At 39.1% G+C, this 25,906-nt stretch overlaps 1 protein-coding gene across 3 annotated transcripts in view; it reads right to left on the bottom strand.

Moving 5' to 3' along the window:
• Positions 1 to 25,906, bottom strand: part of INPP5A (inositol polyphosphate-5-phosphatase A) — a 157,875-nt gene that overhangs the window by 61,271 nt on the left and 70,698 nt on the right. For all 3 annotated transcript variants that reach the window (XM_071749726.1, XM_071749725.1, XM_071749724.1), the window contains exons 5-8: positions 13,047 to 13,110; positions 9,728 to 9,831; positions 2,338 to 2,390; positions 1,757 to 1,876 (exon numbers count right to left, since the gene is read on the bottom strand). In XM_071749726.1, coding sequence (XP_071605827.1) covers positions 1,757 to 1,876; positions 2,338 to 2,390; positions 9,728 to 9,831; positions 13,047 to 13,110 — 341 coding nt within the window. The remainder of the gene's footprint in view (positions 1 to 1,756; positions 1,877 to 2,337; positions 2,391 to 9,727; positions 9,832 to 13,046; positions 13,111 to 25,906) is intronic.

The raw sequence follows: 25,906 nt of genomic DNA, 5'->3' as shown, positions 1-25,906 counted from the left end.
AGAGAAGACATACTGCATTTTTCTCCATCCTTGTATCACTCCCACAAAGGTCAAAATAATTGTGTATTTTGGAGAAATTACTACTTAGCCCTCTACTGGGGTGCACAGGAAAAACACTTATTTACACACAGTGGAAGAAGCAGTCTCTTCTGCTAGAATATCTGCCTGTCTTTAAATAAGATAAAACTTACAGAAAGAAATAAAAATTTGAATAGAATGTGACTGAAAAGGTATCTATGCTCTATTCCACATTTTAGAACCTTTCCAAGGAATAAAAAAAATATGCAACACTGCATACACAAATATATCTAAATGAAGAACATCATTTGGTTCAGGAGTGTCCTCAACTGCCAGCCTGCTGTGAGAGAGTCACAGGAGCAGAGTTACATGTTGGTGGAATCCATCACTGTACTTGCCAGGCACTGGGCAGCTGCAGGCAGGCAGAGCCCAGGGGACCCATCCTTATCCCAGATGCTGACCACGACTCAGCTGGGTTGGGCAGGGGCTCCCCTGCAGCACAGGCACCCACTGCCCTCCCTTCAGCACACTGCACACCCTGACTGGCACCAGGGAAGGGATGGAAAAACAGTACATTAAATGTTCTGCTTTTATTCTTTTCCAGCCTAAGCTGTTTGGTTTAAGCACCATCTCACAGCCCAGATGGCAGTGTATGCCACGGTTGCTCTAGAGAGATCCTTTAGAGCTGTTTCTCAGGCAAAGATGAAGTCAAACAGTATCTTGTAAGACAAACACCCCTTTACTTTGCCAACACACGTATGCCTGTGCAGAAATTACTTCTTTTACTTTATAACTGCTAATTTGGGCATTGTTGTGGTTTTTTAGGACTACCCTGAGCATTGTACCACCCATCAGATGAATCAGCTCCCAAATGACACTATAAACCATGATGCTGTTAATAACAGTGATGTTATTACCAGCAGTTATTAATTGTGTGATGACTGTACACCATGCTCTCTACTACTGCTTTAAGAAGACTGGCTACACATTGCTGTGACTGAGACTGAAACACCACAGGGTGTTTCACACTGAGGGGGCTGGAGCTCATGACTTACATGGAGAGGCTGAAAGAGATGGATTTGTTTCCTTTACAGAAAAGATGGCTATGGGAGGACTTTGTTGCTGGCTTCATCTGTTTGGCAGTTACAGGTAAGACAGAGCCAGGCTCTTCTCAGCAAAGCACAAACTGCTTTGAGGGATATTCTGACTGGGTATTAAAAAGTTTCACAATGAGGGTAGGGAAACACTGGAGCGGGTGGCCTGGACAAGCTGCAAACCACCTGCATGGAGCTTTTTTGAAGGTCAGCTGAGTAAGGCTTGAACAACCTGATCTGATGTTGATGTCAGCCTGCTCCAAGCAGAAGGATGAATGAGAGGCCTCGAAAGTTCCCTTCCAACTGGGATTATTCTATTATTCTGTAACTGAACTCATACCTGAATGAGAGCTTTATTAGACACCATGCCAAGTACAAAGAATCTAAGTTAACTAACACATGTAAGCAATTATCCTCCTTTCTGTTTTACAAGTTCTGGTGACTTCAAACAGATTCTCCTACCTCAGTAATTTAGTTTAAAACTGATGTGTCATTGGCATCATCTAGAAAACTCTGGTAACAAGTAACCATTTTCAGTTCACAGAATAAAAACTACCACATTTCTGAGTGTGTCTTTTGAAACATCTTTCACACACTGCTTACGAACACAGAAGACAAAGAGGCAAGTAAAGGCTAATACATACCTATCAAGTACATAGCCAAGAGCCTTATGCCGTATTCCTGAGTAAACCGATGGGCTTGTTTCCCAAGCAATTAAATTGGAAGCATCATGGAAAAGATGAATGTTTACCAAGTCAAAGGCACTATGGCAAAAAAGGAAAAAAAAAGAATTATTAATGATAAAATAAAGAAACCATTCGCTGCATCATCAAAGCATTCAACATAATAAAACTTTATGTATTCTCTCATGTTACCTTAATATTTACTCACACAGACTGTGCAAATTAAGCTATCATAATCAGAAGATTGCAAAAGACTATCCTCAAACTTCTGACAACTCATCCACAGGTAAGACTGCCCTAGTGTGTACCAGCCTTATGACACTGAACCTCTGTTTTCATGTGGCTGACTGCTCCTCTCAGCCCACACCTCTGCAGGCTGCTGGATAATTCCAAAAGCAATCATGTTTGTTCCTCTGTAGATTTTCACAGCATATCTTAGGAGGAATACATTTGAACAGGCCAAATATGCTAATAACTTCTTTGAAACAGTGTTAACAAAAATGTACATTATATACACAATCAGAAACAATGATGCAACCTACCAATCAGTAATACACCATCTTGTTCGAATGAAACCTTTTCTGGACCACTTGCACTGAAATATAAGCAAAGAAAATTAGTCATTTGAAGTAAAGCATTACTGTGAAAATTAAATGTACTTCTACAGAGAACAAAATACAACATTCACCCACACACTGTAATAAGCACTACACGTAAACTGATGTACCTTTTAAACATACATTGTGTTTCCTATAAATCCTGGAATTATTTATATTTTTGGTCCTGCAGCAGTTATAAACTTAGGTGTTAAAATCTAAGTCCTGTTTGTTGTTTATAGAGGAAAGAGAATTAGGAAAGCTTCACAACTGTATTAACGCTTAGCCCTAACCAGCAAATTCTTACTGCCTATGCACAAATGTCTTGGCTCCTCTGTAATGTTACATGAACTTTAAAATGTCATCAGAGATTTACACCAAACTAAAATGAATGAGATCTGCTAGAAAGCTATTTCTCTTGCTAAGCCAACCCACCTAATATTTCTATAAAAGTTAAGAGGAATTTAAATAATGGTAAAACATTACATTTATCAAAACTCCACCATCCACGAGAAAGGCACAAATCACCTCATGCCAACGCACGGCACTTCTGATACAGCAAAAGGATTTTTTCAGCACCACTCATAAGCTACTGCCATAAATTACAACCTCACACAAAAAGACATGATTCTACATCCTATTTATTCACTGTTAACAATGAATGTGGAGCTAGGCTAATGTTCTCTGGTAATGAATACTGCACCAGACAGGCCAAAATAATGATGCCAATGATTCTGTAGCAAAAGACTGCAAGTCCTTATTACGAACCAAGTTCCAGCAACAGCAGAGCATCCCCAGCTCAGGAGCCCTGCGCTCCTAAGCCACAACTTCCAGAAGAGACTGCCCAGATGTGCTTATCCACCTCACTGTCAGCAGACAGTCCTCTTGAAATTCTGAGTCCCATACACTGCTGGCCTAGTGGAGTACCAGACCCATCACCACTCCCTTTTTAGGGCTCTTTCCCCTTGGAGTTCTCCCTGCTCTCAAAATACACTTACGAAGATTTCAAAATGTTCATTCTACTGAATAAATAATAGCTTCTTCTTGAAAACTTGAATTGAAAACTACTGGTACACAGTTGTTCTCTTCTACCCAAAACCAGGAAAATGTGCAGCATTACTTGTAACAGCTTATATCAGTGACTGTACTTAACTTCAGAGCCTGTAATTTTATGGAAAATGTCTTACCTACATGTTACAAAACTGAGAAAAAAAAATTGTCTACAAAATTTATTTACAGTTATGTACTCCAGATTTTGGGAAACCTCCTGTTTTTAGTATTTCTTACTTCAGGTGGCAATTCCAGAATTTTCCTTCTGCAGGCTCTGGGTCCTGCTACAAAGGTTGCTACACAGTACTGGTAGAACCTCAGGGAGAACAGCAGCTTGGCTGCTTACCTGAGGAACCTCTGCTGGCCCCATTAAGAAAGGGCTGGAGGCTTATCCCACACAAATTTTATCAGCTTTGCATTGCTGCAGAGGGCAGCCCAAGGACAAGAAGGACTGCTGAGTCCAAGAGCAGTGGCTAACAGCAAAATCCTTTTTGCAGTGAATCAACGTTCCTGTTTTGATACTGTGAACATACAAAGAACAGCTTTCTTCTGTCCTTGACTTAGGCTTTCAGTAGCTCACAGGACATGTACATAGGGAACAAAATAAATTAACAAATGTTTACCCAAATGTAAGATTTCCTATAGACAAAAGGGGAACAACCTCCTGAAACAAGAAGGATTACAGAGAATAAAGGGACTTCTGAGCATATACAAGGTTTGCACCATCACCCCCTGGTCTGGCTGGTGACTCCTGGCAGCTGACTGCACCAGTTCTGTGACCACAGACAGGGGGATAAGTGGGTTGTGATATTCAGTAGTTAACATCAGTTGTCTGTTGATGCTTATGGGTGTTTAAATCTTTTAAAAATTTTGGCTTTTGAAAGCCTACTTCTAATGACATAAACTTCAGGGAGGAAGCCCTAACAGTTCACTACTCTGAAATGCAGCTGATGCCTGCATGCAGAGAGAGGGGAAATGAATTCTCTGAGCTCTTGGCAGTTTTGTCTTAGGAGATCCCACGTTTTTAATTTTCTTAAACTGCATATCTACTGAAAAAAACTGTGAATAAATATCTACTTTATTGTAAAGATTTTTAATTCAACACTGAAACCTTTTTTGAAGCTCTAGCAGTCACTGTGCTCAATTAGGCAGCAGCTGGGGAAGGGCTAACATACCAAATCTTCCTGATGCTCCAGCTTTCCTGGCTGAACTACAAACCCCATAATCCAGTAAAGTCTTGTCTATTCACAGTTTCTGTGATGACCATGACAGCACAGCTCCAACTTGATATTTGGCAAAATGTCAACATTTATTCAAAAGCAAAACAATGAAAAAATTTAAATGCTAACTGCATTGAAAATTGGCTTAAAGCTACTGTCCATCAAAAAAGGGCAACTCTGTCATTTCATTCTTAAAAATAACTGTCCTGAACTTTTAATTACTGAAGAACAACACAAACCCATCCCAAGATAACATCTTCAATGAAGTTGCCGCATTTGCTATTTTTCTCTTTGGCAACATAACAGGGACTTGTAGCATTTGTAGCACTGCAAAAATCTGGGCCAACCAGATTCCATTGCTCAGTCACCTCCAGCTGTGTTTTGAGCATCCCCAAGACAGGAACCCCACAATCTGCTTCTGCTAGGCTTGCTGCAGTTTGCCCACATCTTTCTGGGATGGGGGTTTCCACATGAGATGCTGCCGATGTTACTTGGCCTTGGGAGTGCCAGATAGATGGGAGGGGTCCCCTCCTTGGACGTAACACATCTTGGGAGGCTGCTGGCCTTCTTTACAACCAAAGCATGGCGCTGGATCATGTTCAACTTGTTGTTCTGTAAGATCTGGGTCCTTCTCTGTTTTCTTGATAGCTACTTCCAGCCTGTACGCCTTCATGAGGTTATCCCACCCCAGAGGCTATTTTGCCAAATACTGACTTTCATAAGTGTAACTGAAACTCTGACACCTCTCTATTAGAAGTACTTCAAAAATATAAAATAAGTAACAACAAAACATAACTTTAAAAAAAAATCACAATTTGGAAACTTGTAGCTATATACTACCAGACTTCTCTTTGTGAATACAGTCTCTCAGGAGATCATGCTGACCTTTTAAAAACCCCTAGAAACACCACCTACATAAATAACCTCTGCTACATCGGGTAAAAGGACCTCCAGACAACATTAACATGAAGAGAGAGGTTATAGAGGGCTAATGTCAAAAAGCACTGTGAGCAATAAGTAATGCACACAAACCATGATTGATAATGACCAGCACAGAGCCTTAATTCATCTTTTCTCCATCATTTTACTGAGAGGGACCATATCAAATTAAATAGTGACCCAGCAAGGGTTTATTCAGCCATACAAAGCAGGGGCATGAAGGAAAGACATATTAAAGTGGCAGTGACTGCAGTGTAATTGCAGCTTCTTAAAGGAGCACCACAGATAACAGGGAGAAGGGAAATCCCCCAGGTGAAGCAGCAGAACACTGAGCAGAAAGAACCACTGATGCACCAAGCGATGCTCAGCATGGGGAGGACTCCTCCCCAGAGCCCCATGCAGCAACCTGTGGAACACTTGTGTTCCACTCACAGCATGCTCAGTGTTTAACTAGCCAAGGAAAGGGGTGCACATTATGGCAATCTCCAGTAAAAAAACAAGCAGAATGTAGCACCTGCCTCAGAATTACTTCCTTCCTTTTCTTAGATCAGTTACTGAATTAAATAATTTATTCTCTTGTGTTTTTAGGAGTTTGTACACCAACTGTCCAAAGCACCTTTCTAATTTACCTGTTTCAGAACAATACACAGTATATAGAAAACACAAGCCAAATTCAGCCTTTGAACATCATCAAACATTGTAACAGCACTATTAGTCATATTTACTGTGAAAGACTTTTTAAAGTCATTACATAAATTTAAAAGTCTGCAAATTAAAATATATATGGCATTCATCAAAAAATGTATAGTGAGAGCAACAGTGACTTTGAAGTCAGCCTACTGACAAAATCTATTACGTAGTATAATAATTTAATTGATAATTTGCTGTTTGATGTGATGTATTTGGGATCACTGGTATGTCTTAATTCAAAAAACTATTTGGAAAGAAGAAAGTATTTTAAACAGAAACTGGGAAAGAACTATAACTTGGGAAAGAGAAAATTGTTTTTCATTGCAGATTTCAAAGCAACAAAACTTTATTTTTATTTTAGCAGACAGTGACTAGCTGATCCATCATTTGTAAACCAGCATAAAAACAGGTAGAGTGGATATAGATCATCTGTATGCTCTCAGAGAGGTATCTACATTTTAAAATATAAAAAAAATAATAATTCCCACTTCATGTCCCAGAAAGGGGATACCAGATCTTTCACCTTACAGTATTAAGACTCTTCTCAGATTCTCTGCTAATAGGATTCCTTTAGCCAGCAGATGGATTGTGAATACAGGCAGTTTCATCTACTAAAAGACAACATAAATCATCACTGAGAAAGGAGAGACCGCAGTAAGGTTATCACCATACAGCCTTCTCCATGAAAGGTTTGCATTAAAGCATTAGTGAAATTAATTCATCTTTCATAAGAGCTTTGAGCAGTATCTGTGATCTATGATAACAACCAATTTCTCACTATGGGAAAAAAAAAAATTACTCAGGCCTGATACACTACACAAATCTGCTTTTTTTTTTAAATGGCCTAACATTATCTGGAGTGTTGCTCCCAGAGGCATCATTTGAGTCTTATGCCTAGCCAAGAGGATCCATAAATCAAGACAGAAAGTTTTGTTAGTTTTATATGCAGTGGGCTGTAATTATTTTGAATTGCATTATGCCTCAATCATTGTAATTACTTTTAGATCATCCTTAAGCAGCAGCAATAAAAAGAGAAGAAATCAGTCTTAAACCATTTTTCACACAAAACATTGTAATGTGATACAAGAATTCTGGCTAGAACACACAAGGATGTGTAAACATAATGTCTGGACAGATAAACTGTGCGTGCATTCAGCTGTGTCAGTTCAAATTTTCCAAATACAAAATATTTTGTGCTCTTTTGATTAGCATCATTATACCAATATTTGACTAGGAAGAAAGAGGTGGTAAGATTAATTTTAGCTTTAAAAGTAGAAACCTGCACATGAGAAGCAAAACTATGTCACTGTTGGCTTTTTGATGTGGTTGTGCTTATGTGTGCTTGAGAGACTCCTCGGTCTCCAGTTCAAAATGAAAAACAGCATAGGGTAAAAATTATCACAATTACCTTCTAACTTTTCAAGCCACATGAAAAATATGCTGGCTTGGCCCAGGCAAGGTTTCATGCCAAATGAGCATGGGATCTCACAGAACTATAAATATCTACTACTATCATCTGTGTTGTTGCAGCCCTAGGGAATCCATATCACTTTCTTCTTCCACTGTGTGAAGCTCTGAAATCAAATGGGTCTGTCCCCCAGCCTGTTGCACAAGTCTTGCAGCAACACCGTTACAAGGAACTGTGCTGTGCTGTCCACAGGAATAGAGCTAAACTTACAAGGTGCTTCAGGGATTTGCTTCTATCTTAGTTACAAGTGTTTGTAGATTCTCCCTTTTTCTGTTTATTTCTCCTCCAGGCAAAGAGTATCCCTGACAACACCAGCACACAGTGCTTTCTCCTTAGGGAAGTCACTTAAGGTAATGTAAAAATGGGGTAACAAACAATAAGAGGTAGCAGATGCTCAAAAGGCAATTTAGATGCTTCTTGGGTTCTGGACCCAACAGTCCTGTGCCTAACAGAGCCCTAAGGGGTGTCCTGAGTACAGAAGAAGCTACATCCCAAACCAAATGTGGGGACAACTGACCCCTGAGCACTTACAGGGAGTGAACATGATCCCTGGTCCTCAGCATGGTGTGGAAGATCCACCAGGCTCAACTGTTTCTCCCAGAGGCTGTGAAGGATTGCTCAGGTAAGAGGCAGTAATTCATGATGCTGAACAAGTTACAAATTTGCCAGTTGCATGATGAAACAACAGCAGTGAAATAAGGAGGGAAATAATTCTCCCTGGGTATCAACAAACAATCCATAATTTGGCCTATTGCTGCTGAGCACAATCACAGCACTCACACACAGTCTTTCACAGCTCTCAGTGTTACAACCTCATCCTTCAGCAGCACTGTTCATATCCTGCTTATGTTGTCAATCACCCACACTGCTACCCTTTATTGCTGATGGAGGAAAAAATAAATATCTGACTAACCAACCTTCAAAATTGCTTCAAAATTGCTCCTTCAAATTGCTGTAACGCTTAACTTCAAAGTATATCAAAGATGTTTACTCACAGGAGATAAAAGCTAGTGAAAGTGTATCAAAGGCAGCTTCCCTTCCAGTACAGAGAGAAAGAATAAACCACATAAAAATAGATAAATAGTATCAAAGTAAAGAAAAACAACAACCTACATCAACTGCCATCAACTGCATAATTATTTACCCAGTGCTCTTCCTAGCACACACACACACTATAAATATTTCTAAGTGCGTACATTTAAAAATTCTAAATTAATTTTTAAAGTTTATCTAGTTCTTTCTTAGATTTCTTTCTTAGATTTCTTCACTTAGCTTGTAGTAAACACTAACCATTAAACACCCACATTCTAGATGTTCTTAAGAAATTAAAAATGAGCAAATAAAAGTCAACATCAAAGAAGAGAACTGCAGGCAAAGACTGCACTTGCATGTGCAGGAAAGCAAATCCTGACAAGTGCTTGTGTTTCCAGGCTTGCCACCAAGACGTTCACCTTCAGCCATGCAGCACTGTCTGGTTCTTTGAGAACACCACAGAAGTCAGCTCCAGAGCTGCTGAGAGAACATCAGTATGTTCTCCCATTACATGCACTATTGCACCAGTAAGAAACCCCCTGCTCCCCGGAGCTCACAGGCCCACAGCAGCCCCTCTCTCTGTACAGGACAGACCACAACAGCACAAGCACTGGGAGCCAGTGGGATCCAGCCACAGCTCTGCTATCCCTGCCCAGGAACCACCAGGCAGCTGCTACTGCATGCAGCTTCTTTGCTTTCAAATACACGAACAAGTCTTTTCATCTTGTCTGCATCCTTCACAAAGATTTCCTACTACACAAAGAACTCCATTCTGAATTTGGTAAATCCACAAAATTACTTAAGCTGTGTATTATAGGTGACAAGAAACCAATTAATAAAAACCAGAAAAAGTAAGACTGGATTCTGAGCTTATTTACAGTGCTGAGGGTAGCTGCTCAAATCAGAATCAAACCATTTATTTGGGAATTGCACATACCTCAGGGAAATAATCCTGCGGAAACTTCTCTTTTTCCAGCATGGGTGTGCTTTCTAAAGTGTCTGAGTAGATCTCTTTCCCAGTAACCTTTTTATACTTCTTAGCTAGGAGAGATATAAAACATAATTAACATACATACCTTTAGCATTTTAAGCAACTTACAGCACTAACTGGCAAAGCAGTGGTACCTGTAATACATGGGGTAGGGTCTTAGCAAAAATATGCAAGCACTGCATATTGCGGGTCTTGGGGAAAAAAAAAAAAAAAGAGACCACAGAAAAAAAGAGAAACAGAGTGTATCAGACATGTTCAGACTACACAGTCAGGATTACAGCTGTTTTCACTACCCAGAGCACTGTGAAGTTGGGGTCTTCCAGGAGATGCCCATTGGTGTTCTCAGAAATCATCCAGCAATCTGACCATGCAGCCACCCACCCTCTCTCAGATTATCCATTTCTGGCTACCAGCACATGAGGCTGATGTGAACTGAAAGCTGGAATAGCTGTGTTCGTAACAGTGTCTTAGTGGTAGGCACATCACCTTCTGAAGTCTGTAATGAATGGTTACATCACATAAATAGCACAGACTTTTCAGTCCTAACAATGCATCTATGGATCTGTACAGCTCATGAAGTTCTGCTTCTTGATCCATTCCACACTCAGTCTCTCTCCTGATCAGGACAATGTATTGGCACCTCGGAAGGCAAGAATCTGACTTAGCTTAGCAACCTTCTCCAACACAGGAATTTGGGCAGCTGTCTCACAGCTTCTGTGAAGCTGGAACTACCCAACTGAGGTGAGTTTTGACTAGGAATGCATAAGGTAAAATAACCGAAGCAACTATTATCAAGAGCCCTGAACCACCCGGTTCTAGTGGATATCTGGTGAAAATACCAAGCAATATAAAAACTTGTCACTTAAGTTGTCTAGGTAAAGTATTTTATATAATCAGAGGAAGCATTTACAGTAATGTAGCAACAGATCTTTAGGGGATGTGCCAATCACATTGAGATCTGGCTCTCACAGGAAGTTTAAACACATATCCTGATAAACTAATGTGGCATCATTCTAAGTAGATCATGGATGGATGTCCCTCTGTCAGTAAGTGTTAACAGTGTCAGCAAAAAAGATCCTGATGTCATTCAGGATACAGAGAGACAGAGCTCTAAGGACTGCTGTGCAGGCAGTTCTTGGCAGACAGGAGAGACTTCACCACCAGTGCTAAATATGAACCAGCCATTCATTTACATGACTTCTGAGAAGGAAATGCAGGAAGAAAGAAGCATGCCTTCTCCATCTCCAGTAACAATACTTCTGTGTTCTTTCTTCATACCATAAAAGACATGATACTTTCTATAAATCCAAGTGGTAAACTGAAACTGGTCCAATACCCCTGTTGGATGAGGGCCCTTTAGAACAAATCGCTTATCAAGAGTTTAACTTCTAAGCAAACTTTTGGGCCTCTGACCACTGTAAAAGCAGTACAACACTTTCCATGCTATATCAAATAATACTAGGGGCTGTAAGAGAAAATTGTTCTGATTTAAAAACTCAAATACGTCTTCTTAAGAACTGAAAAACAGAGACAATATTTTTTTCCTAAAGCCTCTGTTCAGTCACATCTAACTGTGCAGTGAATTTTGAAAAGACACAGTGATGTTACAGGAATATCGAATTGTATATAAACATCTATTTTTTGCATGCTTTTGAGTAGAACCAGAATTTCATAATGACTTTTGTGCAGAGAACGTTTGTATCCATTTGGATCTTTCCTCTGATTTAAGAGCTTAATATGCTGTGAAAATGTCAATAGTCATGAGAGAAGAGGCAAGTTTTACATTTCCCCTGAACGATGGGAGCCTTCAGGGTCATATTTTACAAACACTACTCTGGGAGACTGATTCTGCTCTACATCAGGAGAATAGCAGGTGACTTACAACATTGATTCAGTGTAGCACCTGCTTCCCTTGGATTTTTATTAAGAGTTTTTTCTTTCCAAGTGATGACTGGGCCAAACACATCCTGCATGGTTCACACTTCATCTGGCTTTGCTAAGGTTTTGCTGAGCAAAACAAAGCACTGAACATATGAAGCGTTTATTTTCTGGAACAAGTATCTTCTCCTCTCTTTGATATTATTTTCCCCTGCATGTTTAAATTTCATTTTGCCACCTTAAAAAAATTCTTATGTTTTCTTCTAAAAGGGCTCAGGAATTAACTGTGCAGATACAGTTTCTACTGGTCCACAAGGCCACTCACATGCCAAAAAGAATGAACAATTCTGGCTGCTCAATCCAGAGACAGGGGTAACACCTCGGACACCCAGTGTCACTTCTAGTCTGGGAAAAAGACTTGACATGGCTCTTATTAGAGCCCCTACATCACTACTGAGATTTCCAGCATGGCCTCTCAGAAATAAAATCTACTCTGAACTGCCTATATGACAGCAAAAATCTTCCTTCAGCACTGAAACCAATGATGACAGGAGGACTTAAGTTGACTAAACCTTGAATTGCTATATATGTAGAACTACTGTTCAAATATTGCAGGGAAGGGAGACCCTGTACTCTCAATTAAATGAGTACAGAGAATCTGTCTCTACTGAGAACAAAATAATGAATCTATATAATTAAGACAATTAGTTTCACTCCATAGTTACCACCATTTCAAGTGTCTCAAATAAATGGATGCTAAATGTAAAATTAATGTGATTCAGCTCATAAACTAAATGAAGCTTAAAGGATTTTTTTTATCTAATACAGATAGTTATGAACTGAAATAACATAAATTTTATCTAATCTTTCATATATACACCTTAGAAAGTATTCAGTAATTTTCTATGATATCTCTAATATTTAATGTACATAGTCAAGTATTACTTCTACACTTCTGAGATTTAGCAAGACCTCCAACCTGACGGATCAATGTGGGTTAAAAACAATGACACTCTCCTAACTGACCTGCACTGCTCCCAAGTAATTTAAGCCATAAATCTACTCAGTTGCTTTACAGAAGGACAACCACTGCTGGACATTTAAGGTCTTGGTCCTATACCTGATCTACATGAAAGAACCTTGTGGCCATTCAGAGTTCTTTCGAAAACATCAGGGATCTCTGTGGATCCAAGGTGCATCTGCATGGGAATGATTAATGCCTGTGGTGAGACCACTGACTTCTAAGAGGTCTATCAAGTTTGTCATTGATGGACTTGCATGGATATAATAGAAAAAACTGCTAGGCACCGCTATCAGAAAAGATAACAGAAAAACTGCCTTGATGAATAAAGCCAGTTGACAATTAACATTAAATTCCCTTGCTTACCTTTAAAATCAAACTGGTAGATGTTTTTCAAAGATTCGTGAAGAAAGTAAAAACTTCCTAGAGCCTGTAAAAAAAAAACAACAAAAACTCAAGAAATTATAAAAATACCTACTTTGGCTAACTAAACAAAAAAACCTATCATGATCTCCAATTAAAAAAAAAAACCAACAAAAAAACAAAACCCAGAAGAAATTAAATACAAAGAAGTAAATTTACTAATTTTTACATTTACAAAGATCTACAAAAATATTCTTTTCCTTTATTGTTTCTCAGAAGTTTTGTAAGCCTTTACAAAGAAGACCCTTAACAGTTGACTAAACTTGGTAAGGGCAGAATTACCAAGTGTATCTTAGAAACACCAAACAGACAAATGCAATTAGTAATGCAGACAAGTACCTGTCTGAACACTAAACACACTCCCACAATTCTTTTATAAAAGTCTGAAGATTTCTGCTTCACTTTGCAAGAAAATCAAATGCTTTTGGAGACTCCGCAGCACGAGAAAAGGGTTGAAAGATTCAACAGCTTTTGAGAGCCAGGTATAGGTTTTCCATCTCCTTCCCAAGCTGTGCAGAGTCAATGTCTGCCAGCTGCAGAGCAGATGTATCACTTAAAATACAACAGGAGTGTTAGGAATATTTGTACACTCTTGTACAGATTTCCCTTTTCATAAGCGTTTTGAGAATAATTCTAATGACTGAACAGTACAGGATGTCCACCTTTGCTAGTCAGCCACACTTGGAGGGCAACTGCTAATCCTGCCTTTGGTGTAAAGCCCACAGGGACAATGGTCTGCTCACAATGTGCTGACTCATAGAGAAAAAATATAAAAATACCTAGCAGGGACTTAGATGTTTGAATACACTTTTAAGTTTCTTGATGCTGGTAGAACTGATGTGTTTCTAAGTGTAAGCAGAAGCAGAGTTTAGGGTCCAAAACAAAACATGAAAAATTTGAGTTACCACTGAAAAAAAAATATTATGTATATTTAAATGAGAAGCTGTTGAGCCTTTAAATACATCTGATGCACTCAACAGAAGTTGACCCTCCTGGCAGAGCACTGTATTGGTTCAGCAAGCGCTGCATTATTTATCAGACGCTGCACATCCAGAGATTAAACATTTGCTGATTTGTCAAAAGCACAAACAAGAGGTCCTGCCCATCTCCTTGACATATTAGTCCATCCAACAGAAAACATGGTCACACATTTAACTGATGAGGACACCTCCTTGCAACCCAGTCAGCTTCCTTTAGGTCTTTGGTTCACTTTTTTATAACATGGAGGAGGCAAATAAGTTAACACAAGAGATACTCTTGTAGAGGACTCAAGGTTAGCTATCTTGCAATAAGGACACACTGACAGAAGAAAGAGAAATTCCCAAGTAAGAGTTTACAAATATAAAAACACCACTACCTGGTGTTTATAATCTAACTCAAGGAATTGTCACTAGCAATAGATAACACTGCTGTCTTATGCTAAACTTTCACGGTAATCCTAACCCTAGCCCTAACCCTTTGGATTTTAAAAATGGGAGAGTATTCGTAAATAGCAGTATGTTTAAAGAGAGGTTTCTTGTGGAGAAAAGCATATTTTGTCTCTCAGAGAGTAAAACTAGATAAAAATCTGAAAATCACATGCAAGCTATAGATAAAATTCCATTGTGTACTTGAAAATAACCTTCCTAAAGTTACTTATAAAGCTACCAATTAAAACGAATGAAGTAAAAAACTCGTAAGACAGAGTAGCAGAATGATGCAGGCTGGAAGTGACCTCTGGGGTGTCCAGCACAGCCCCTGTCCAAAGCAGGCCTGAGACATGGGCTGCCCAGGGCACTGGCCAGAGAAGAGCCAAAAATCTGTAGTGGAGTCTGCTACCCATTCCGAAGCCTCTGCTTCAGTGCTGGACTCTTTTTTACCCCTTTATTCTCATGGGAATCCCCCTTGCCACAGCTGAGATAAAAATGTAAGGCTAACAAACAAATAACAAACAAATTGGAAATAGGTGACCTCTCCAAATGAGGCACGAATAATTTTAAAGAATCAAGATGATCTAAACACTGTTTTATCCAGATGTCATAATTCTATTAAATGTAAAACTGGCACTTGTGCTCAAGCTTCAACTTTATTTCTGAGCATCCTGATTTGCTCACTGTATTGTTTCTAAGTTTTAGCTTAATTTTAAAAACATATTTTGAATAATCACGCAGCAGAAATACGATGTCGTAGTCTAAATTTGTAGCAGGAAGTGTCAACTAATTGTGCAATATTTCTGATAGTTATTAAGTAACTGAAACTACTACTAGCATTAAGATTGGCTTTGTGTAATTCTTAACATGCCACTGAAAATAAGCAAACCTATGACGGAATGGAAATTACAGTTATCACTATCTTCTGCATTGTAATAAACTTAATCAGGTTTATGTACATAAATGTTCATTTGTAAAAATGATGAAGTGCAATTATAATTCACTGCTATAACACAATAAGAATAAAGAAACTTACTTTCAGGGCCTGATGCCTAGAGGCCCTCTTGTTTAGGAGATTATATTAATTCAATGTCTTTCTCTTAAAATGACAGTTTAATAATTATGAAGTTACATTATATTAATTAAACATCTAGAACTTTGCTTTATTTTTCTATTTTAATTTTAGTATTATTTGGAAAAGGAAGCAGTGGCACATACAGTGAGATATATAGAAACATATTTAAAATTATTAATCACCAGAAAAAATCCACTTTTTAAAATTTCTAACATAAAAAAGACAACTATTATTTGTTCCACTGTAAAGATTACTTCAATGGATTACTTGTGTTGCTAGCACAAATTTTATGCCATCTGTAAGCAGGTGCTTTCAATAAAACACATCTTCTTGTCTTGTTAGGTCTTGCACGTTTCTCAGTTTCTGCTACATCTATATCAGAGACTGCAGAACAATGAATCAGCAAATCTGTAAAAATTTAAACCCTATGTATGGCAGTCTTTCTAGAGCAGAAGCCTGAAACTTACTATGCTCTGAAGGTCACTAAAGTTAACTTCATTGTATGGCCAGGGAGGATGAATGTTCCACAGCGAAGGGCCCTCACAGACAGGGCTGCAGTACCCCTGACAGGATGAATCTGCTGATTTTCAGCTTGAGCACTCAGAGACACCTCATTTCTGAGATTAAGACTCAGATGCAGCATGGCAAGCTCTTGCCAGCCAAACCAAATTGTAGACAGGAGATGGCATCTACTCTGCTGCCCTTGCCATGTCCTGACAGGATGGAAGGAAGTGAGCAGCCACAGTCCCCTCTGCTTGGTTTTCCCAGCAGTCTGCAAACACATATGAGGCATGGAAACTGCATCTCAGCTGCCCTGCTGCAGAGTGACAGACAGCTCACGAAAAGGCTCAGATCAAGGAGTTCTTAATTTCTGGCCAACCTGCCGACCCCTGGGTTACTTGTATTCAGTAACACCACCAGGTTCTAAAATTTGAAGGTCAGCACAGCCCTTGACCTCAAGTGGTCACAGGGGCCACACGTGTAACTCTCTGGACTGACCAGCCAGGCAGCTACCAACCTCATTGCCAAAGCCAGAGCTGACAAAATAGCAATGGCTTCATCGGAGTCTGAATCATGGAGTTACTCCCGTAAGTATAAACACAATTCAAAGTAATGCCTGTGGCCACAAGGAAATACCACACAGTTACTGCTAGAGACTCTATTAATATTTATCCACATTTTGCTTCATAGAGGACTTTAAGCACTGTAAATCTATATGCACACACACCCTAACTGGAATAGCAGAAAGCATCAAAGTGAAAAGTCAGATAGGACAGACACGAACAATAGCAGGTTTTGGCTCGGTCAAGTAACTTGAAATGCACAGGAGTTTCAAATCTGATTGCTGATTATCCTTCTCTCTCCCCTGTACATAAAAACTAAACAGCTTTGCTTTAGCACTCCTAAAATCAAACAGTTAGACCTGCACACAAAATCCTACAGGTAGACTTCAGGACAATTTCCTTTGTGAACTCTTAGAAACTCTTTTGGTATCACAACCACTAATTGTAGAGTACACACTCAAACAGATCCTAGGTCTTGAAAGCTTTTGTGAGAATGGCCCTCACAGAAATGTTCAGGAACTCTGTAAAAAGGCCAGGTGATTATCTCACAGCAGTACTGTTTGCTGTTAACAAAATGCCTTTTTTCAGGACTGACAGAAGGACCTGACTGTTCTTACCAGGTGTGCACACAGAACTGCACTGCCAGATGCAGAAACACACAGCAACATTTAAATTACACTTATGTTAACTAGAGGAGCTTTGCATCTCCCCTCCATATGTACAATGGAAAAAAACCTAGGTATCTTCTTGCTGTTAGGAGACTGAAGTTAAAAGTTCACTGCTTTTACTTGGGTTTCAGAATGATACTCAGTACAACAGTGGAAATTTCTTTTGTTATACCATGCCGAAAGACTCATGCAGAAAGGCTGCTACTGATGCCAAGACAAGTTGGTTCTGATGGATTACACATCTGGCATTATTAAAAACACTATTCCTTTGATTACACAGAAGTCTTGCCACAAGTCTTAAGGTTTAAGAAGCTATTTTTTAAACAGATAAATGGCATAATTACTGTTTAAAGTATGTCATTTCAGCAGTGAAAATCTAATGCATAAAGGAAATACCTGAATAGAAGTTTAATTACTGTAAAGAGTAAACACTTGCTGCATTACCTCACTAAATGTGATAAAGCTAATATATAAAGATTGCTTTAAATAAATTTAAAACAAATTGCCAATGATGACACAGAAACTGTAATTCATGTAGTCATAAAATCCATAATGAGCTTTAATGAATATTTAAAGTCAAAGTTCAACCCAACTTTTTCAGTGTTTAACCTACTATATCAATACAGCTCAAAGAATTCATTTATCATCGAACATGACAATGTCTGAATATTAATCAGCGTGGGCGCTGCTGACAGGAAGCCCTTATTTCCCGCCAGCCCTCTGCCCATGCTGCGTGTCAACACTGCACTTTTCAGGCCAGAGATTATGGATTACCTGCCTGTTTTGCTAACAACAATTTAAAAAAATATTCTACATATTTATAGACCTGAACACGGGAAGCAGGTACCAGTTCCCCGCTAGTACAGAGCAGTCTATTAGCTGCCACCTCCCAGCCCGGGGAAGCGGGGCGCTGAGCTCCCGACAGGAAGACAATCGTGGCACATCAAAGCGCTGCTATCGAGGCTGTGCAGGGAACCCTTACCTGCAGTTATTTATGTCGCAATGAAGTTTAAGAGACCTCAAACAGAAAAAAAAACTGAGGTGGGAAACGGCGCAGGCCCGGGCTGCCTTCCCCGAGGCCCGCCGGGAGAGCCGCACGGCCCGTGCCCGAGGCCCCTGACCGGCCCTGCAACCTCGCACCCCGGCTGGACTCTTGCCTGCAGCCGGCCCAACCCGTCCGTCGGGCCCGAGGGTCCGGCTGGGGGGGTGGTAGCAGGGACGGAGCCGAGAGAACCGCCGACAGCCCCCGGTCCCTCCGCGTTGGTGTGCTGCACAAGGCACGGCCACGCTGCTGGCACAAGGCCGCAGCCCACCCTGGGCTTCTGTGGCACCCTTAGTTTGTCTTAGAGAAGTTAATTTTGATGCAACTGTCACTTCCCAAGCAAGGAAGGCAGCTCAGGGTGCAAGCACACCTGAAGAGCAGAGAAGCTGCAAACCCTGCTCCCCATTCTGGTGCCTTTGTCAGCTTCCTGCGTGGGCGACTGAGTCCCCGGCAGCAAAAGTAACACTACGCGTCTGTTACTCATTCAAGGTTGAAAAACAGGCTGGGTACACACACCAACTCATTATAAAATAGTCTATCACTTTTTATTTGCAAACATATTAGGTGTCCTGCAATTTATCATTTCCTGAATTAGAGTTATCAGCTAAAGCACATACAATTAAACTGCTATTGTGCTTCCCCAGCAGGCTTCAGCCCCCGCCCGGCAGACAGCCAGAGAACCCAGCCATGCCAAGCCACTGCACACCAACTCTGCAGCTCCCCATCTCAAACACTGATATCGGCTTGATTCCAACAGTATTTCAATAGTTACATTTTTAATAAAGTATTAAAGTGAGTGGGCTCCAAATATTCTGTGATAAACTTACAACACTCTCAGTCTACTGAATGCATTAAAATTTTAATGGTATGCATTAAAAATACCTGCTAATTTACAGGTGATACTCTTACTAAAGCAGAGGAAAAGCACTGGCAGTATTGGTATTGAAGACTCTAATATGCCATAAAACCTAAACCAATGTTACTTAGCATAACACAAACACATCCATGTTGTAGAGAGGCAACCTGTAGCACAACTGGACTCAACAGTTGCTAGTACCTGAACAGTTTCTCCACGGACAGTGTCCAGATTAAATCAGTGCTGCTGAAGCAGTAGAGACTTGGGACAGCCCCTAGGAACAGCTGATGGGAAATGAAAAGTATATCTAGCCCTAAGACCACTCAAATCCTGATAATTTGTTTACTATTATTATGTGAGACCCACACCTGCAAAAATACTTCTGCATTTCTAGATTATTTTCCATGTGCTGGTTTTGCCTTAAAAAGTTCAAATTTCTGGACCTGACAATTTTTCAAAGTGACCCTCTCAGCCATACTGTTGCAGCTAGTCACTGAAGTTACACTTCTGCATTTTTTGTGCCAGCTGATTAAGATCCCATTTTCCCTGCTTCCAGAATCAATGAGCAAACATTCAGTGATTTCTAACCATCCCCAAAGAATTTTAATTCCACAATCTTTTCTGTCAAGTTATAGTTAAGCAGCACCAGACATATCTTTATCCTCTAGCACTGTTCCCTCTTTTCCTTATTTCTTCAGAACAGTTCTTTTAAGTGTGACAATTGAACTATCAAGATGAATAGTCACTATAAATTTACACTAAAAAAATCCAAATAATGAAGAAATAAATTCTGCTTTTTTGTCTTTATAATAGTTGAATTAAATTAAATTCAGGAAACAACTGATCCATTAATTTTTTTATATAGTTTTATAGCTTGTACTATTTATTTCTAGACTCATTGCCAAGATTTAGGTATTTTGAAATGGGTTTATCTGTTTAGGTTTTTTGCAGACCTAGTCTTTATGGATACCTCAGAGAGGTCTCTCTGCTAACAGCAACCATCAATAGTACATTTTCAGAAAAAAAAGTCCCAGGAGCTTTTGTTTCCCCGATCTGAAGAGTAACAAAATAAGTGATCCTCAGCTAACATTATCTCCCTTTACTTCTTAAAATGTATTTACTGCATCAATACAGCAAATGAAAAATCATATGCAATTTTTAAAGACTCTTTAGGAGTAGTTAATTTAAGAAGAAAAGAAAAAAATAACAAAAAATCTGAGCATGTATAAGCATGTCTGGTAAATAAACGAATAATCCGTATGTAACCTACCACACTGACAAAGGATATTTAACACCACTTTTCACACTTACATCGTTCACAGAGTTTAATTACAAATCAATTCAATTAAAAAAAAATAAATTAGAGGTGCTTTTTCATGAAGCAAATATATACTGACATATATATATAAATACTGACAGAGCGAGAAGCCAAAAAGAGTTAAGAAAAGTGTATGTATACTGAACACTTAAAAATGAGGCCACTTATCAGTTATCCTGAACTCAAAGTAGAACCTTCACAAAGTCATTAATCATACTGTTATTTAATATTGCTATTACACAAGCACTCTGGAGGCCCCCAATCAGGATAAGAGACACACAGCTTGGCTCCACACCAGTGTGGAAAATATTCAGTGTGTCTGAATACAAAATACAGGATTTAGGGCAACACTCTGAATGCTCACTGGCTCCTCAGCCTGAGAAGAGAGAGGAATAAAATCTAGTTTCTGTCTGGAAGCAGAGCAGACAGGATAAGTACACCTAAAAAGAGAAACATACTACAGTGTTTAAAGGCCTAATGGTAATTTCAGTATTCAACCTGAAGGAGCCAAAAACATTCTCCATGAACTTAACAAGTTCTTGACAAACACAGCTCAAAATACTGTACAATGAGGCAGATTTATCCAGTAACAGTCCATAAACTGAGAGAAACTGAGCTTGAGTCTCAGACTGCAGAAGGTAATAGAAAAGTCCAGAATATTATTTTTCTGAAAGCAAGCTATATTCTGTATTCTATTTTAGATTTATCTTTGTAATCATTTTAGGAGTGTAGCCAATAGCAACAGTGACCAAAGTAGCACTTGACCTCTTCCAGAAATTTGTCCTTATTTCTATATACTCCTCCCAGTACTGCTCAAGTGTGTGACCACACAAAGGCAATGGGATGCAGGAGTGGCAGAGGCAGGAGTGCTGTTAGCACCAGCACGTGAGATGCAGCTGTGGTAGGAAAGGCACCTGGGACGACTTCTGAGCAGATGGGACAGGCTGATGGATCTTTAACATTATACCAGATTTTTCTTGTACTAAAACGCTAACAAAAAGTGCTTCATTTTGTAGGAAACTGGTAAGCTGGATGACTCTCACCACATTTACTTGGCTCTAAATTAAATTTTTAATTTTAAGAACTTTAACTCTGTTTATTATTTCATAGATATATTCTTACATAATACACTCAAGATGGCAAATTCAATTTGATGAGGAGGCATCAATACCCATTTCATTTAATATTACACAAGTCATCTCCAAACAGAAAAGTACCATGTGGTAAAAGGTTGTATTTAGTGTGTCACAGTCACTGGTGGTTGTTTGGTATCTCAAGGAACCTTTGTAACTGCCTCAAAATAAGAGATGATTGATTTACAAAGTACCAAATTTCAAATTTCATATTCTAGGACTAAACATCAAATAATTGGACAAAGCTGTCCCCCTGTCTGACCCATCACAATCAAGCTCCTTTCAAGGTTGACTGCCTGCATAAGAAATATGTGCATAATTTCATTTTGTCTCCTGTCCAACATCCAATGTTAGAAGTTAATTAAATTGCTTGTCCATTGTATTCATCCACTTACAAAGTTAATGATATTCTGTTCCTGAATTAAAGAGAATTTTATAAAGCCTGCACTATGGAATCTGGCATGCTGTACACTGAGGAGCTGAACCCTGTCATGGTTCCTGATTGCAGCTCTCCTAATTAGGAAACAAAATGAATGTTTCTGTGTCTGCCAATGCAGAGGACAAGTCATTCCAACAGCGAGGGTAAATGCTTCGTACAATAGCAACTTAATAATATCTCATGTTTGACTATAATAACTTCTGCAGGATTAATAAACCTGTTAAATTTTTAAATTACCGTAACAAAGATGAACCGCAGTGTAACAAGACAGCCTTAAAAAGGGGACACAGGTTTGAGGGAGAGAACAGCTTCCTGCAAGGGCGTCAGCCTTGAGACCATTGAAATCACCAGATTCAAATTCTTCAATGAGATGAGGAAGGAAAACACAATGATGTGACAATCTACTGTAGCCAGCTGAGAAGCTAGGAGTGACAATTAAACTGTATTACTCTTGTGCTCTTGGTACAAAGGTCTGGTACCTGTGCAACCGTACAATCAGAAGTGCAATGCCAGTGCAAATCAAGCACTTGCTACAGGCAGACGTCTCCAGTCCAGGAAAGCTGCTGCTGGCAGCGCTGAAGCCACCACAGCCTAGGATGAAGCACAGCCCTACATGCTGTGTGAGTGAAAATAACCACAGTCTTGAGTAAAACCCACCAGAGCACTGTCCTGCACAGACAGCCTGCTTTAAGATACTCTTTTCCATGTTCAGCAAGGAAAAGTCTTCCATGACTTGAGACCCAGTTTGCCTTCCCTGAGCCTCTCTAAGGGGTGTTCCTGGATCCCCAATGGAGGGGATGCAGCTGTGGGACCCGAGTCCTGGGACAGCCCAACCCTGGTGGACAGAGCTTGTGCAGCAGCTCCTGGAGATCAACCCGTCCTTGGGTGACTTCTGGGTCTCTGCTTCACACCCTCCCAAAGCCTGTATTCTCAGGCTTTCCTGTAACAAGAAAAGGTCTGAAATATCTAAAAACACCACCAAAAAGTCAGTGCCTCTTTATATCACCAGAGTTATGTACTGAACAACAAATACAATAAAAATAAACATTTGAAAACCAAAATCTCTACTGCCTTCCCCTGACTTAATACAACATATTTTACCTTAAGAATAGAACAAAAAGTCTCTTTCCCAGCTTTTCTTTCTCTCTTACCCAGTGCTGTTAATGAAGACAGTTTGCATTAAAATTAAGAAGTGTTCCTTCACCAACTCCCTGAGCAGATAAACTGGATTCAGTGCACTGACTCTTCACTGCCTTACTCCATTCATTGCCATTTCAGCAAGAGACAAAGAGGCATCTTACAAAGTTTTAAATTCTTCTGGAAAGAAGGGGCCAAACCTAGTATTCCCTACCAGGCTTCACTTCACTGAAATGAAGAGCAGTGTGATTTATGTGATCAGATATTATAAGTGCTTGAACCCTTTGCGCCAATTGCTGCACTGATTCCAAAAAGGTATAATCATATACACCAATGCAACAATGTATTGACTTAAGCTTACTCTGTCGAAGTTCATTAAAAGGACTGAAAACTGAGTTAGAAAGAATCATAAAAAAATACTTCAGTGCATGCAAACTGAAATAGGAGCATAAATTAAAACACATCCAGTGTATTTGGTTTAGTGAACATATGAAAAAAACATCAAGATTACTGAAAATTCCTTCCCTGGAATTATATAAAATAATTATACCTAAAATAACTGAATGCCTGCTGCCATTTTGCATTTCTTTATGTACATTTAGGAGCAATACTTTGTGATAATTAATTTTAAACTATGTTCTGCTTTTTCTTCATGTGGTCTTATTTCCAAAATAAGGCTATATTTACCAATCCAGTAGATGTATTTTGACACATAACTTTTCTGAATTAAACTCATTAAGTATTATTGGCAAATCAATAAAGACATAAAGATGTGAAGCTTTTCTTTATTAGATAAACCAAATTATATTCTTCTAATCTAAATACTCAGTCAAGTCTGGTGGTAATTAAATAATGTGAAAAACCTGCCTTGTTATTAAAATATCCAGAATGTCCATGTATGTTGGAGAATGTACATATATAAAACATTTTTTCCATTGCTACCTTTCAGAACTTTTCCATTTCAATTACAGTTCTGTAATTTTTATTGAAAATCACATTACATGCATGATAGATATAAGTTAATTAAAGGACAATCAATTCTAAGAGATGGCCAACAAGGAACATGAATAGTTTACAAATTACCTACTGTCATTCAACTGGAGCATGCAATGTCTGCGGACATTTACATAAAAGCTTTGATTGATTTTAAAAATTTCAACAATATAGTACATTTTAGACATTTATAAATATTCTACTTCTAATCACATTTGTAGAATTAAAGTAGCTGCTGGGACCACCGACGCAAACTCCTGGCATAGTGTAGAGCCTAGGTGTGAAATACAATCAAATACTGACAATTCCTTATGCACCCCAAAACAGCCACACCCACATCTCAAATTGTACAAATATCTGTTTTGTGTTTTATATATATATATGTGTGTGTGTGTGAGGGATACATATTTGTGGTATAATGCTTTAAGCTAATCATATTTTTAACAGAACACGTTCCTGACTAATTAAAATTAAAAACATTTTTAGCACGCTTACTTGAAGTTTCACGCAGATTCCATTGCTCTAACGACAGACAAGAACATTTTTCTCTTTATATCCTGGGAAGGCATGGCACAAACTGAATTACTGAAGAAAAAACTAGGAACTGTCACTTCCTGGTTCCCTGGTAACCAGTCAACAAACAGTAGAACTCCTTAAAGCCCTCATCATCCCAAAAAGTCTGAATAAAAAGAAGCTTACTATGGCCTATTTCTACTGCTTCCTCCTTGTTTTAAAATTGGGAGTTCAGAGAAGACTCAGAGACCTAATAATGAAAATCAAAGACCAAGCAAAGGCTTGGTCTCCAGCAAGGACATGTTCTCAGCATGGAAATTCCAATGACATTACTTTATGATAAAAACAGAAATTTTAGCAATTCTGTTAATCTAGGTAGGACGCTTGCTGTTGTTCTATTCGTAAACAGGTAATTCAATTTTGTAAGGCTACCCCTCAGATAAACATTCAGAAGAAAGTAAGTGCTGGCTCACAGCTTCTGATCTGCTTATACTGGGGAAAGCACTGAGACAAACAAGGCATCAGGATGAATGTGCTTTAATCTGCCAACTCCCTGGGCATGCCAGCTCGCGATTTATCCTGAAGCAGAAATCCAGCTTTGTGGCAGGAGGAACTTCGAAGTATGCCACTGTCCCTGCTGCAAAAGCTCATTTCACAAAGAAAACACAACAAACAGTCTAGGAAGAAACTGTTAGAAATATGTTTGCCATATCTTGCTTGTATCTGTAATTCATCGTTTCTATTATGCTTTACCTTTCAAAGTCTCAGATGAACCTTCAGCTATTGAACTGCCATGAAGGCATTCATCCTGTTCTGCTAAGAACAGGAATACAACAATACAATTGTGCTCAAAGGCTTACCATCCTAATATGTCGGGGGGTTTTCTGCAAAAGCAGCATTTGAATACCCATCCAGACTTATGAAAAAAAAATTCATAAAGAAAAGCAAATACCTCTATAGACCATGTGAGAAGTTATCTTAGGATTACTTCATTTACTAGTCTGTCACCACTGCCTTGCTCATATCCTATTTCTGATCTTGCCAGCATCACCATATTACCATTATTTTCTAGCTTTGAGCTAGTAAAGAAAATATGTTTAAGCACTTCAGGAACAGGCTCTTTGTGAAGCTGATCCATTAATAAAAAAAAGACCAC

The sequence above is a fragment of the Heliangelus exortis genome, chromosome 7, assembly GCF_036169615.1.
Source record: "Heliangelus exortis chromosome 7, bHelExo1.hap1, whole genome shotgun sequence".
In the NCBI taxonomy this organism is placed as follows: Eukaryota; Metazoa; Chordata; class Aves; order Apodiformes; family Trochilidae; genus Heliangelus; species Heliangelus exortis.
Note: the sequence above shows the minus strand (reverse complement) of the source record. Positions and strands in the feature narration are given on the sequence as shown.